We start from the raw sequence: 13,477 nt of genomic DNA on the forward strand, positions 1-13,477 counted from the left end.
GGCTAGAGGGAAGGGAATAGCTGAGTAATAAAATTTTAAAATTCAGCAATAACAAAAGAGAATAGCTGAGATTGTGTGATAGCCACGGAGATTGGATCAAGGCCGCAATCGGGACCTGTGTATTGCTGAAAATAAGCATGCAAGCACCCCTCTGCCCTCTCTCTACACATGTGTAACGGCTGAGGCAATTCTGCACCACTGAATAAAACCCTTGAATAAAACCCGGCTGGGGTTAAAGATGCCCCCAGACTCAGACTTCGTTCTATTGCTTCAGGCCAACATGGCCCCCCCACCTAAATCTACCTTAAAGGAAACCTGTATTAGTTTCTTCTCCAATGGTACCTCAGTCTCTATAAATTAGCCCTTACATATAGTACAACAGAGGATAAGTGCCGGAAATGTAGCCGTTCACCTGTAGATGTGTTCCATATTTTCTTATCTTGCCCTAAGAGACAAACATTTTGGAAGCTGGTAGTAAATTGTGATAATGAAGGGCTGGGCTGGGAAATACCCTCTTGAATCAAAATTAATTCTTCTCCGTTTCTGGAGAGGTAATGCAGGCCATTCAGATTCGGAATCATTTACTACGTTTATTTACAGCAGAAGTGCTCATGCAGAGAAAAGCTTATTCCCAGAATTAAACATTGTTGGTGATAGAGGTACCCTTGGACTCAACTTTGTTAGAATTACAGAGTTGGAAGGGACCTACAGGGTCATCAAGTCCCAGCCCCCTGCAGAATGCAGGAAATTCATAACGACCTGCCCACCCATATACCCCAATACCATGCCCAGATGATTTCCCCACCCTACCCACATCCAAGAAAACCAGAATCCCTGGCCAGTCTGGCCTGGAAGAAATTCGCCTCCTGGCCCCAAAGTGGTGATGGGCATTTCCCTGGGCCTGCAAGGAAGGGCCACAAGGACCAAGCTCTGACATGGTCCCTTCTTCCCACCCACTCCCAATCTGCCTAAGTTCCCAGAATCAGCATTTCTGAGAGGTGGTTATCTAGCCTCTGCTTTAAAAACTTCCAAGGAAGGAGAACCCACCACCTCCCGAGGAAGCCTGAGGAATTGCTCTGTCAGGATGTTTAGCTGAAAATCCTTCGGAATTTCAATCCATTGGTTCCGGGTCAACCCCCTGGGGCAACAGAAAACTACTTTTCTCCGTCCTGTATAGGACAGCCCTTCAAGGACTTGAAGATGGCGATCCCATTGCTGTTCTACAGCTTCAGACCTATCTTAACGGGGGGACCATAAATTAGCTGTGACGTGACAGCCCAAAACCTATTTTAAAACCTGCATCAAACCCATGCATCTCAATAATACAATTTGATTTGATCTGTCCGTTATGCATGAAAAAGACTCAAACCAACAGGCTTGTTTCTGTGTGTTCCGCAGAGCACGGTGATCGTGGAAAAAACCGTCCAGGACCTCATGAACCTGATGCACGACTTGAGTGCGTACTCCGACCAGTTCCTCAACATGGTGTGCATCAAGCTTCAGGAGTACAAGGATACCTGCGTCCAGGCCTACAGGTAAGGCGGCAGTGTGCAAAGTCCTAAAACGGAATCACAGAGTGGGAAGGGACCTCCCGAGTCATCTAGTCCAACCCCCTGCAGAATGCAGGAGACTCTCAACTACCTGCCCACCCACAGTGACCCCAATTCCGAGCCAAGATGATGCCTTTCCCCCCCAAAAAAATCCCAGAATCCCTGGCCAGTCTGGTCTGGAGGAAATTTGCCTTCTGACCCCACAGTGGCGATCAGCATTTCCCTGGGCCTGCAAGGAAGGGCCACAAGAGCCAAACACCGACACAGTCCCTTCTGCCCATGCACTTTGCGGGCAGGGGCTCATGGGAATTGTAGTCCATGGACATCTGGAGGGCCGCCCTTTGACTACCCCTGGATTAGATCATCTTCGGAGCCCAGAACACCATGGCGTATATGCAGATGCCCAGCGGGCACACGGGATGAAACCAGCCCAGGCGCACGTCTCCAAACCGCAATCCTGGGAAGGAAAATGGTGGCATTTGTTAAACTGCGAAATTCACCCCCCTCCGCCCCCGAGAAGTCCTAGGGCTTTGTCTCCGTTGCCATTTCAGACTTGAGTAGTCTAAGTATACCAGTGAATGTAGCCTAGCAAACAAGCCTTCCGTTGACAAGGAAATGAGCGGGAATGGCCCAATTGGACTCTTCCGTCTCGAATGACTACAATTTTCTGATATGGTTCTAACAGGGCATGCGGTGAAAAGCCTTTGGAATTCTTACTGCTTAAGCCAGGGGTAGTCAAACTGCGGCCCTCCAGATGTCCATGGACCACAATTCCCAGAAGCCCCTGCCAGCATTCGCTGGGAATTCTGGGAATTGTGGTCCATGGACATCTGGAGGGCCGCAGTTTGACTACCCCTGGCTTAAGCTCTTGGGCTGTTTGTTGTTCGACACACACACACACACACACACACACACACACACACACACACACGTTTTTAACTCCTCTTTTCAATTTTGCGTCTTATTTTTGTATTCCTCTCCCCCCCCCCCCCCCCCCGCTGGTACAGCTGAAGGGTTGGTAGTTTAGAAAATGGGAAAGCACATTGTTCCAGAGAGTGGCAGAGGCTGGAATGGAGATTTAGGCTCCGGGATCCTGCGACATTTGGAAATAAGGCGCTTTTCATTTTGCCCCTTCGGCAGATGGAACGTAACACGGCTGCAAAAATGAGTAAAAGGCATCTCCGGCTGAGACAACCGGTTAATAAGAACTTAAAATAGTTCGTGGTGGGTATCCGGGTTAGTCTTGTCTGTAGCAGCAGAAAAGAGCCAGAGTCCAGGAGCTCTTTCAAGACGAGCAAATGTGTGGCAGGGTGAGAGATTTTTTGAGTTATGTGAAGAAATGCCTGGGGAAAAGTTCCTGCCCTGCCACAAATTTTGTTAGTCATTAAGGGGCTGCTGGACTCCTGTCCTTTTCTAGAAGAATGTATAGGAGTTCTGTTGGATCAGATCCGTGGCCCATCCCACACCACACTGTGTCACGCAGTAGCCAAAACCCAGGTACCATCAGGAAGGATACTGGGAAGTCCACAACTCCAGAAGCCCTCCCACTGGAAGGCTCCCTCAGTGGAACAGGCTTCCTCGGGAGGTGGTGGGTTCTCTATCTTTGGAGATTTTTAAACAGAAGCTGGAGAGCCATCTGACGGAGAGGCTGATTCTGTGAAGGCTCAAGGGGGTGGCAGGTGACAGTGGATGAGCGAGAGGGTTGTGAGTGTCCTGCATAGTGCAGGGGGTTGGACTAGATGACCCAAGAGGTCCCTTCCAACTCTAGGATTCTATGATTCTATTCTATGATTCTATGTTCATCCAGTCCCCTCTTGAAGCTGTCTGTGCTTGTAGCTGCCACCACTTCCTGCAGCAGGGAGTTCCACGTGATCTTGACTCTTTGGACGAAGAAGGACTTCCTTTTCTCTGCCCTAAGACTATTGATCATTAATTCCATTGAGTGTCCACCAGTTCCTGTATGGCGAGAAAGGAAGGACAGGACTTCTTCCTCTACCTTCTCTCTCCCGTGCACAATTCTGCAAACCTCTGTCATATCACCCCTCTGTCATTGTTTCTCCAATCTAAAGCGCCCAAACCTCTTCAATCTTCCATAACAACGGAGTCCCTTCCCCTTAATCATTTTACTTGCCCTTGCCTGTACTTTTCCCAATAACAACTTTTTTGAAGTGCGGCAACCAGAACCGTAAACAGAATTCCAATTGAGGCCACACCATGGGCTTCTAAAGGGGGCACTATAAATGCGGGAGGATTTATTTTCAGTCCCTTTCCTAGTAATCCCCAAAATTGCTTTCGCCCTTTTCAGGGTGTTATCAACCTCAGCTCTAAGATCTCATTCCAGGTTGGTGGCCACCAGTTCAGAGCCCCTGTCAACATACTTCCTTTGTTGTAGAGGCTTTCGTGTTTCTTAAATAAACTTTCATTCACATTAATTTCATGAGGTCTTGCATGGTGAGAAAGAGGGGAAAGTGCTATGATACCGCGTAGCAAGCTTTTGGATTAGGGATGGTCGATTCGGTTCGGATAAGCCGAAAGGCACCCCCGAATCAGCATTTCCAGATCTCTGTGAGATGAATCCCCCATCTCTGCCCTTTAAACAGGCCAAATCAACAGTGGCTGAAACACAATTCGGCCATGATTTGTCTGGTTTAACGGAAGGGTCTGGGGTGGGGGGAAGGGAGGGAGCACCAAGCAGCTGATATGCCATGATCAGCTGCTTGGCAAGCCTTCCCCTTCTCAGGGAAGGCAGAGAGAAGCATGTGCATGGGGGGGGGGGGAGGAAATTCGGACGCTTTGGAATCAACTGAATCTGAACCAGCGACAAACGGAATTGATTCTGGCCAGTTCTTTGCCCCCGTGACTGATTCTCAGCAGGAAGTTGCTTCTAGCTGTCCCAGCTGTGGGGAACACCCAGCAGGTGTTCATAGCCAGGGCACATGACCCTGCATGGGTAGTCATTCTACTGGTAATGTCAGCTACAACATCAAAAGACCGGGAAGTCTATCCCTAGTGAATCCAGTCTGCTGGTCCCTAATGTCACCCTTGCCGATTGTCTGTAGGAGCATCGTTCAGTCTGACGAGAAACTGGTCATCAGCGCATCTTGGGCCAAAGACGACGACATCAGCCGCCTCTTGAAGTCTCTTCCCAACTGGATCAACATGGCCCAGCCCAAGCAGCTGAGACCGAAGAGGGAGGAAGAAGAAGACTTCATAAGGTAACATCTGCCCAAGGCCCTTGGAAAAGCAGGCGACCTTGTCTTGATTGGGTCTTAGCCAACGGTGCTTGTAGAGCCGACAAATTTTTTGAACTCATAAGACAAATCGTCTTGGGGTTGCTTGTTACCAGGAAGTAGACTTGAATGGCTGAAATGTTCCCTTTGGGCATTGTAGCGTACTTAATAATGCGTGTTACTTTAGTCGATGAGTCAATGTTTGACCGCCTGACCTTTGGATCAATTTGGCCGGCCTTCTTTGTCCAGCCGTCTCCCGGTCCCCTGCCTCTGGGGATAGCTGGGAAAGCTTTTCCGTGAGCTGCCGAGCTGTTTTAGAAATCCCTGTTGACAAATGAGAGTCCTGTTACCGCAGCTTACTGGAATCCATTAGGAAAATGATGTTAAGGAATTCTCATCTTTCCCATGTAGTCTGGAGCCAGTCTGTCGAAATGGATCAAGTTCCTTCATGTGCTAGAGGGGAAAGTTGGGCGTGAAATATGCTTTAAAAGAATATAAGAGAAGCCATGCTGGATCAGGCCAATGGCCCATCCGGTCCAACCCTTAGTGTCACACAGTGACCAAAACTAGGTGTCACCAGGAGGTCTACCAGCAAGATCAGAACTCCAGAAGCTCTCCCTCTGTTGCCCCCTCAAGCATCAAGAAGGCAGAGCATCACTGCCCCAGACATAAGAACATAAGAGTAGCCATGTTGGATCAGGCCAATGGCCCATCCAGTCCAAATCCATGTTGCCATTGAGGAGCTCCATTGGCAGGAGCAGGGTACCAGAAACTGTCTTACTGTTGTTCCCTTAAGCACCAAGAATAAAGAATATTCCTGCTCCAGGCATAAGACCATAAGAGAAGCCATGTTGGATTAGGCCAAGGGCCCATCCAATCCAACACTCTTGTGTGACACTGTGGCCAAAACCCAGATTTGATCATGAGGTCCACCAATGTGTCTCCAAAACCCCAGAACCCTTCCCATGGTTATCCCCCCCCCCACAAGTATCAAGAATGCAGAGCATCACTGCCCCAGACAGAATGCTTCATCTGTGGCTATGTGAGAAACTTTGATTTCTCAGTAAGCAACCTCATAGAATGAAACTTTCCTTATTTAAGAAACATGAAAGCATCTACAATGAAGGCATAGTCAGGATTGAGATACAAAGCTTAACACAAGCAATATTGGGGCTTGCTTCCCTTTCCTCTGGGAATTCAAACCAGGTGCAGTTCAAAGGAGTCAAAACCATGGCGATAACCATTTGGCCATCCAAACAACAGGTCTGGGTACTATTGGATACTAACAAAAGGGAGTGGGAGGAATGTAAAGGGAGGATAGAGAGTCATAAAACATAGGGGCAGGAAACAAACTTGGGCTGTCAAACCAAAGCATCTGTGTTACATAAGGGTAAGGCAGGTCAAATCAACCTTTTAGCAAGCAATAGAATCAAATCATTAAAAGGTAAAGGAATCCCCTGTGCAAGCACTAGGTCATATCTGATCCTTGGGGTGACGCCCTCTAGCGTTTTCATGGCAGACTCAACACGGGGTGGTTTGCCAGTGCCTTCCCCAGTCATTACCGTTTGCCCCCCAGCAAGCTGGGTACTCATTTTACCGACCTCGGAAGGATGGAAGGCTGAGTCAACCTCGAGCTGGCTGCTGGGAGTGAACTCCCAGCCTCATGGTCAGAGCTTCAGACTGCATGTCTGCTGCCTTACCACTCTGCCGCTTACCCACAAGAGGCTCTAATCAAATCATAGAAACTGAATAAAACTGAATAAAATCATGGCAGAAAACTTGGGGATTGTGACAGGCCAATAGGTACTGGAGGATCTCTGCTCACTCTGCTTATCCAATCCCCTATTGAAGCTCTCTCTGTTTGTAGCTGCCTCCTGTTCCTGCAGCAGTCAATCCCATGGCTAGCTAAAGTACAGTGTAAAATTAAATCTATTGGGCTGGATCCGGTACAATTACTAGAAATGAATTCCACATGTTAATTCGTCTTTTCTGTTCTAAGCCTATTGCTCATTAATTTCATTGGGTGCCCACACATTCTTGTGTTGTGAAGATGGGGAGTCTATCCAGATGAATCTGAGTTCTGAGAAAACGACCCTGGGGTGCGCATGGACCGAAAGGAACTGCCGTGCGACCAGCCTGGGCTACATGTCACTGCCCACCCCAAAGCCCTTTTTCTAGCTGTCCTGTGAAGGCTCATTATTATAGTTTTGGTTGTTTTTTCCCTCCATGTAGGACTGCCTTTGGCAAAGAGTCCGAGGTCCTCATTGGGAACCTGGGAGATAAACTGATTCCCCAGCAAGAGATTCTTCGCGATGTCAGTGACCTGAAGGCCTTGGCCAACATGCACGAAAGCTTGGAGTGGCTGTCCAGCCGCATGAAGGCCGCTTTCGCCAACCTCCCAACGGCACAGGGTGAGTAGTCTCAAGAAGAACACGTATGATGGAGACCCTACTGTGGGAGCCCACAGCCTTCTCGAGCCTGTGGGCATCTTTGGAATTACAGCACATATGGTGGGCTCAGCCGCAAGATGGCTGCCGCAAAAAGGCCACCACGGGAGGGGGAATTGTCCACAAAATGGCTGCCACAGCTTACCATCATTCAAGCATTGAAGAGCCCCAGCCACTTTCTAAGAACACTCAGCGGTCCCCAGAAAAGGTTTGGACAGGCACTGTGGACCCTTGCCAGCTCTGGGTTGGGAAATACCTGGAGAATTTGGGGGTGGGGCCAGAAGTGGGCAAGATTTGGGATGGATCTAATACTATAGGGTCCACCCTCCAAAGCACCCATTTTCTCCAGGGGAACCGATCTTTGTCGCCTGGAGATGAGCCGTAAAACTGGGGGATCCCCAGGTCCCACCTGGAGGCTGGCATCTCTAACTGGATCGGTCTGTGTGACCTTTTAACCAGTGTTGCCAGATTCCCTAGTGCAATTGGGGATTCCCTGCCTCCAGTTGCCGATCAGCTGGCCAAAGGGGGGACTTAACAGTAGAAAGCAGGTGGCCTAGGCCAGGATACCAGTGTCACACCGGAAGTGACATCATCGTCCCAGTGACTTCCTTGCAGCCCTGTGCTATTTGGGCAAAAACTCTATGGTAGAAGCCAGTTTTACCATGTGGATTTTGCCCAAATATCAGAGCATTGCCCGGAAGTCACTGGTGTGATGACATCACTTCCTGTGAAACATCAGCAAAATGGCCTGAGCCTGTCCCTTTCTCCTGGCCTCTGTGTGGGACAGGAGGCTGGACTGGAGGGACCCTCCCTGGCCTGACCCACTAGGGCTCTTCTGAGGGTCTTCTCAGGGGAAGGCCTCGGCCTCTCTGCCCTGTGGCTGGCCCTGCAGAGGAACTGGCTGGCCCCTGGGTGAGACGGGAGGCTGGACTGGAGGGACCCTCCCTGGCCTGACCCAGCAGGGCTCTTCTGTGGTTCTTAGAAAGGCCTTGGCCTCTCTGTCCTGTTGCTGGCCCTGCAGAGGAAGTGGCTGGCCCCTGTGTGAGGCAGGATGCTGGACTAGATGGACCCCTGGTCTGACCCAGCAGGGCTCTCCTGATGCTCTTATGAAGGCCTCGGCCTCTCTGCCCTGTTGTTGGCTCTCCAGAGGACCTGGTTGGCCACCGTGGGAGTCAGGAGGCTGGCCAAGATGGCCCCCTGGTCTTCTGATAGCCCTTAAGGTCATGTTGTCCTAATTTCCTGTGTCCACTACCCAGGGAGAATTGCAGCCTCTTAGTTGTTCAGGCTTCTCTGACTTTGTCAAGATTGGGGATTAAGACTTTTTTTGTGTGAAGTATTTGAACAATATCTAGACCGGGGATTGGTGACTTTCCGGTTATCCTGTCAGAAGCCTCCCCCACCCGCGCCCGCCCCGTCCAGATAAAAATTCAATAAGCTTTCTGCTGTGTGCCTGCCACAATTATCACTCATTTAAAAGCAGGCCGGCTAATGGAGTCTTTTATCACACCCAGCAGTCTCTGCCTGGTTCATTATTTAGTGTTTGCTAAGCCGATGGTACTTCCACCACCCGCCCCTTATCTGCCCTGCTTCAGAATTGGATTTTTGTATTTCCCCCCCCCCCTCCTAAACCGGTCAGATATGACACGCTCATTTTTGTCTTCTCCCCCTCAAAACCTTTTTCAAGGAATACAAAACTTCTTTCTTCACAATAACTGTTGAAGGGCTGTTGTCGGGCTGCCTGAGTGTTTATCCTTTCATAAATTCAGATTTGAGATGAGACTTCTCAGCGTGGCGTAGTGCTGGGCTGCCAACCTCCAGGGGGGACCTGGAGACCTCTTGCTGTTACAGTTTAGCTTATCTGTAGCCCCTATCCCAGAAAGCGGCTCTGGGCAGCATACATACAGGTAATAACGGACTTGGAAGGGGCCTCCTGGATCATCTAGTCCAACCCCCTGCACTAGGCAGGACACTCCCAACCATATCGCTCATCCACTGTCACCTGCCACCCCCTTGAGCCTTCACAGAATCAGCCTCTCCGTCAGATGGCTCTCCAGCTTCTGTTTAAAAATCTCCAAAGATGGAGAATCCACCACCTCCTGAGGAAGCCTGTTCCACTGAGAAACCGCTCTTACTGTCAGGAACTTCTTCCGGATGTTGAGATGGAATTTCTTTTGAATTAATTTCATCCCATTGGTTCTGACCTGTCCTTCTGGGGCTAGAGAGAACAATTCTGCTCCATCCTCCATATGGCACCGCTTTAAATACTTGAAGATCAAGTATTCAAATGCCCTCTCAGTCGTCTCCTCTCCAGGCTAAACAGACCAAGCCCCCCCAGCCTTTCCTCCTACGTCTTGGTCTCCAAACCCCTCACCATCTTTGTTGCCCTCCTCTGGACACGCTCCAGTCTGTCTACCTCCCTCTTCAACTGGGGTGCCCAAAACTGAACACAGGACTCCAAGTGAGGCCGAACCAGAGCAGCGTAAAGCGGTACCACCACCTCCCACAATACAACAGATAAAACAAATGTAACAGATCACATATACTAATAAGATTTAATATACATTAGGATTAAAACCATTTAAAATAGTGGTAAAACAACAACAGCATAAGCTGTTAGGGGGAAGAACAGGCTGATGTTCATAGCTCCCGTCATCTAGGTGGTCTGGCTCTCCCACATTCTAATGAGGAATAATTTAGGCAGATGGTGAGTGGGTGGGCAGAAGGGACTGTGTCAGCTCTCAGCTCTTGCTGCCCTTTTTTGCATGCCCAGGGAAATGCCGATCGCCACTTTGGGACTATATAATGCTCTCATGGAGGCCTGCATCTCAATATTGGGAGTGTTTGTATCCCTGGTGCAAAAAAACATCAGTATGCGTACCCATTTTTCCCACCCATGGCGACCAAGACAATCAGAAGGAATGAGTCTTAGGGCTGTAAATCATACAGAGGGGCAGGGGGCAACCTCCTCCGGAGTGTGGGTGCTTCAGGATTATAGAGATGTGTTTCTCACAGTACACTCGAGCTCCCCGCCACTCACACAGCTGGGAAATTGCTGCCTCAGTGCCTCTGGAGCAACAGTTTAAGATTAGCCTGCAGTATTCTGTCGAGGAACTTCAAAGAGTCAGTTATGTAAAGCAGAAAAGGGAAGAGACAGAGAGAGAGAGAGAGAGAGAGAGAGAGAGAGAGAGAGAGAACTGAATTGCTGCCTCCCCGGAGAGAAATGGCAAGCCGCAGGATTGGTGCGGTGCCTCGACATGCGTGTTGATATGCATAATCCTGTGTATACCCAAAGATTTATTGTGCCCGGCATAATCACTCATTACGTGGGCCGTCGCTGTGCCTTCTGCCTCTTTAGGAAGGATTACAGGTTTTTGGGGGGCTAATCAACCTTGAAGAAGAAGAAGAAGAGTTGGTTCTTATATGCCGCTTTTCCCTACCCGAAGGAGGCTCAAAACGGCTTACAGTCGTCTTCCCATTACTCTCCCCACAACAGACACCCTGTGAGGGAAGGGAGGCTGAGAGAGCCCTGATATTACTGAAGAAGAAGAAGAGTTGGTTCTTATATGCCACTTTTCTCTACCCAAAGGAGTCTTAAAGGGGCTTCCAATCGCCTTCCCATTCCTCTCCCCACAACAGACACCCTGTGAGGGAGGTGAGGCTGAGAGAGCCCTGAGATTACTGAAGAAGAAGAAGAAGAGTTGGTTTTTATATGCCGCTTTTCCCTACCCGAAGGAGGCTCAAAACGGCTTACAGTCGCCTTCCCTTTCCTCTCCCCACGACAGACCCCCTGTGAGGGAGGGGAGGCTGAGAGAGCCCTGATATGACTGAAGAAGAAGAAGAGTTGGTTCTTATATGCCGCTTTCCTCTACCCAAAGGAGTCTCAAAGGGGCTTCCAATCGCCTTCCTTTTCTCTCCCCACAATAGACACCCTGTGAGGTGGGTGAGGCTGAGAGAGCTCTGATATTCCTGCTCGGTCAGAACAGTTTTATCAGGGTGAGCCCAAGGTCACCCAGCTGGCTGCATGTGGGGGAGTGCAGAATCGAACTTGGCATGCCAGATTACATGTCCGCACTCCTAACCACTACACCTAACTGGCTTCTTGCCCACGGAAGGCGAGCTGAACCCGGATTCTCTCGCTCTGGGACACAACCTGGGTGTCATCCACTGAGGAGAGCCAGATCTTGAGGATTTAAGGGGGCGATTAAGCGTGGCCCTCAGTCACTCCCCCTGAAGCTAAAGCTGCTGATTTTCAGGTAGCAGCGGGAGAGCTCTTAGGTTTACAACCGATCCCCAGGGTGCAATTCCCCAATCTGTAGTCAAAAGCAGCCACCAGTTTTTAACTTGCGAGGTTCGTGTTTTCTTCTAAAATTATTCTTGTTTTTGTTTCCAAGTCAGGTAAAGCATCCAGGGGTGACTTGCAACAACTCCAGGGCAGAACGCATGGGGCTCGGGGATCTCCAGTCCTTTGCTCCCTCTCCCAAAATAGTAGATCCCGGGGTGATCCCCTGAATAGACAAAAGGAATATTCATTTGCACGGCTTATGGTTACAATCATTGACCATCTAATGGCGTCTAGTTATGGGCCCCTCTCACCCCCCCCCCCATTGGGAATCGTGTTAGAGGGAGGGTAGACGATTTATAATAATGCCATGTTGTATTTTTTTAAATGTCCTTCGTATTATAATGTCGTATTAATTTTTAAGGGTGGTTTTATCTGAGTTTTAGTGTTTGGTCCGATATTGCAACCTGCCATCAGCCGGTTCCTGGAGTGATGTAAAATAAATCAATCAATCAATCAATCAATCAATCAATCAATCAATCAATCAATAAATAAATAAATAAATAAATAAATAAATAAATAATAGTTAATTTATGGGACTCACTGCCACAGGATACAGTTGTGGCCCCCAGCTTGGCAGGTTGGAATGGGGAATGGACGAACCCATGGCAGGCAGGACTCTCAAGAGCCAGCTTGGTGTAGTGGTTAGGAGTGCGGACTTCTAATCTGGCATGCTGGGTTTGATTCCATGTTTGATTCCACATGAAGCCAGCTGGGTGACCTTGGGCTAGTCACAGCACTGAGAAAGCTGTTCTGACCGGGCAGTAATATCAGGGCTCTCTCAGCCTCACCCACCCCACAGGGGGTCTGTTGTGGGGAGAGGAAAGGGAAGGCGACTGGAAGCTGCTTTGAGCTTTGAGCCTCCTTTGGGTAGAGAAAAGCGATATAGAAGAACCAACTCTCCTTCTTCTAGTCACTGTGATATAATAAGGGAAATAAGGGGAAAGCAAAATAATACGGGAACTCTGCCTGAGAGCTAAATGAGATTCCTACATGAAATTTCGAGCCTCAAGCAAATTGTTGGCAGGGGCTCCTGGGAATTGTAGTCCATGGACATCTGGAGGGCCGCAGTTTGACTACCCCTGTCTTAGAATCATAGAGTTGGAAGGGGCCATACAGGCCATCTAGCCCAACCCCCTGCTCAACGCAGGATCAGCCCAAAGTTCTTCGATCGGTCCTTCTGAGTCCCCTGATCCAACATGATCCAAAACGTCTCCACCCCATCCTCCGCACGGCCTCCCTTTAGGCCTTCGAAGGTGGAAGTTCAGGAAGGCACAGAATTGCATAGGCCATCCAGTGCCCCCCGGTGTAGGGTGCCACCCTCCAGGTGGCACCTGGGGATCTCCTGGAATCACAGCTCATCCGCAGACTACAGAGATCAGTTCCCCTGGAGGAAAGGGATGCTTTGGAGGAGGGACTCTCTGCATCATTGCTCCCCATGGAAATCCCTGACCTCCTCAGGCTCCACTCTCAAGCCTCTCTTACTCCTGAGGAAACCTGCTCTCCTTCTGATGGCATTTTGTTCGGGGGGAGGGAGAGGTAATTGGCAAAGCGGTTGGCAATTTTGCTGTCAGCCTTCCCTCCGTCAGGGATAGCAGCTCTTCTCCAGCTGGCCGTGAAATCCCTTAACCCCGGAACCTGCCTCCTGACTCCACGCAATCAGGGCCTGATTACACTGATTGCCCCTGAATTAATGAGCACTGCTTGTCCCAGGGATTTGTCATGTGCAGCCGGAGCACATCAGAGCCAGAGAATTTCTTTTTTTTGGGGGGGGGGATGTGCTATGACTCCTGGCTTTGCCCTTCTCATCTGCCGTCTGTGTATCCCTTTTTGTCGGAGAGCTTTCATAGCTGCCTTCCCAGATGTGCCACTCTGATTAGAAGAGATGTCTTGTACTGGGTCAGAACTTTG

General features: G+C 49.6%; 1 protein-coding gene across 1 annotated transcript in view; it reads left to right on the forward strand.

Annotated features, from left to right (window-relative positions):
* The window catches only part of EXOC4 (exocyst complex component 4), a 395,846-nt gene that overhangs the window by 344,479 nt on the left and 37,890 nt on the right, over positions 1-13,477 (forward strand). Inside the window, exons 12-14 of the mRNA XM_077340354.1 lie at positions 1,399-1,535; positions 4,610-4,765; positions 7,013-7,191. Coding sequence (XP_077196469.1) covers positions 1,399-1,535; positions 4,610-4,765; positions 7,013-7,191 — 472 coding nt within the window. The remainder of the gene's footprint in view (positions 1-1,398; positions 1,536-4,609; positions 4,766-7,012; positions 7,192-13,477) is intronic.

This window comes from Paroedura picta, chromosome 5 (genome assembly GCF_049243985.1).
Source record: "Paroedura picta isolate Pp20150507F chromosome 5, Ppicta_v3.0, whole genome shotgun sequence".
NCBI classification, from domain to species: Eukaryota; Metazoa; Chordata; class Lepidosauria; order Squamata; family Gekkonidae; genus Paroedura; species Paroedura picta.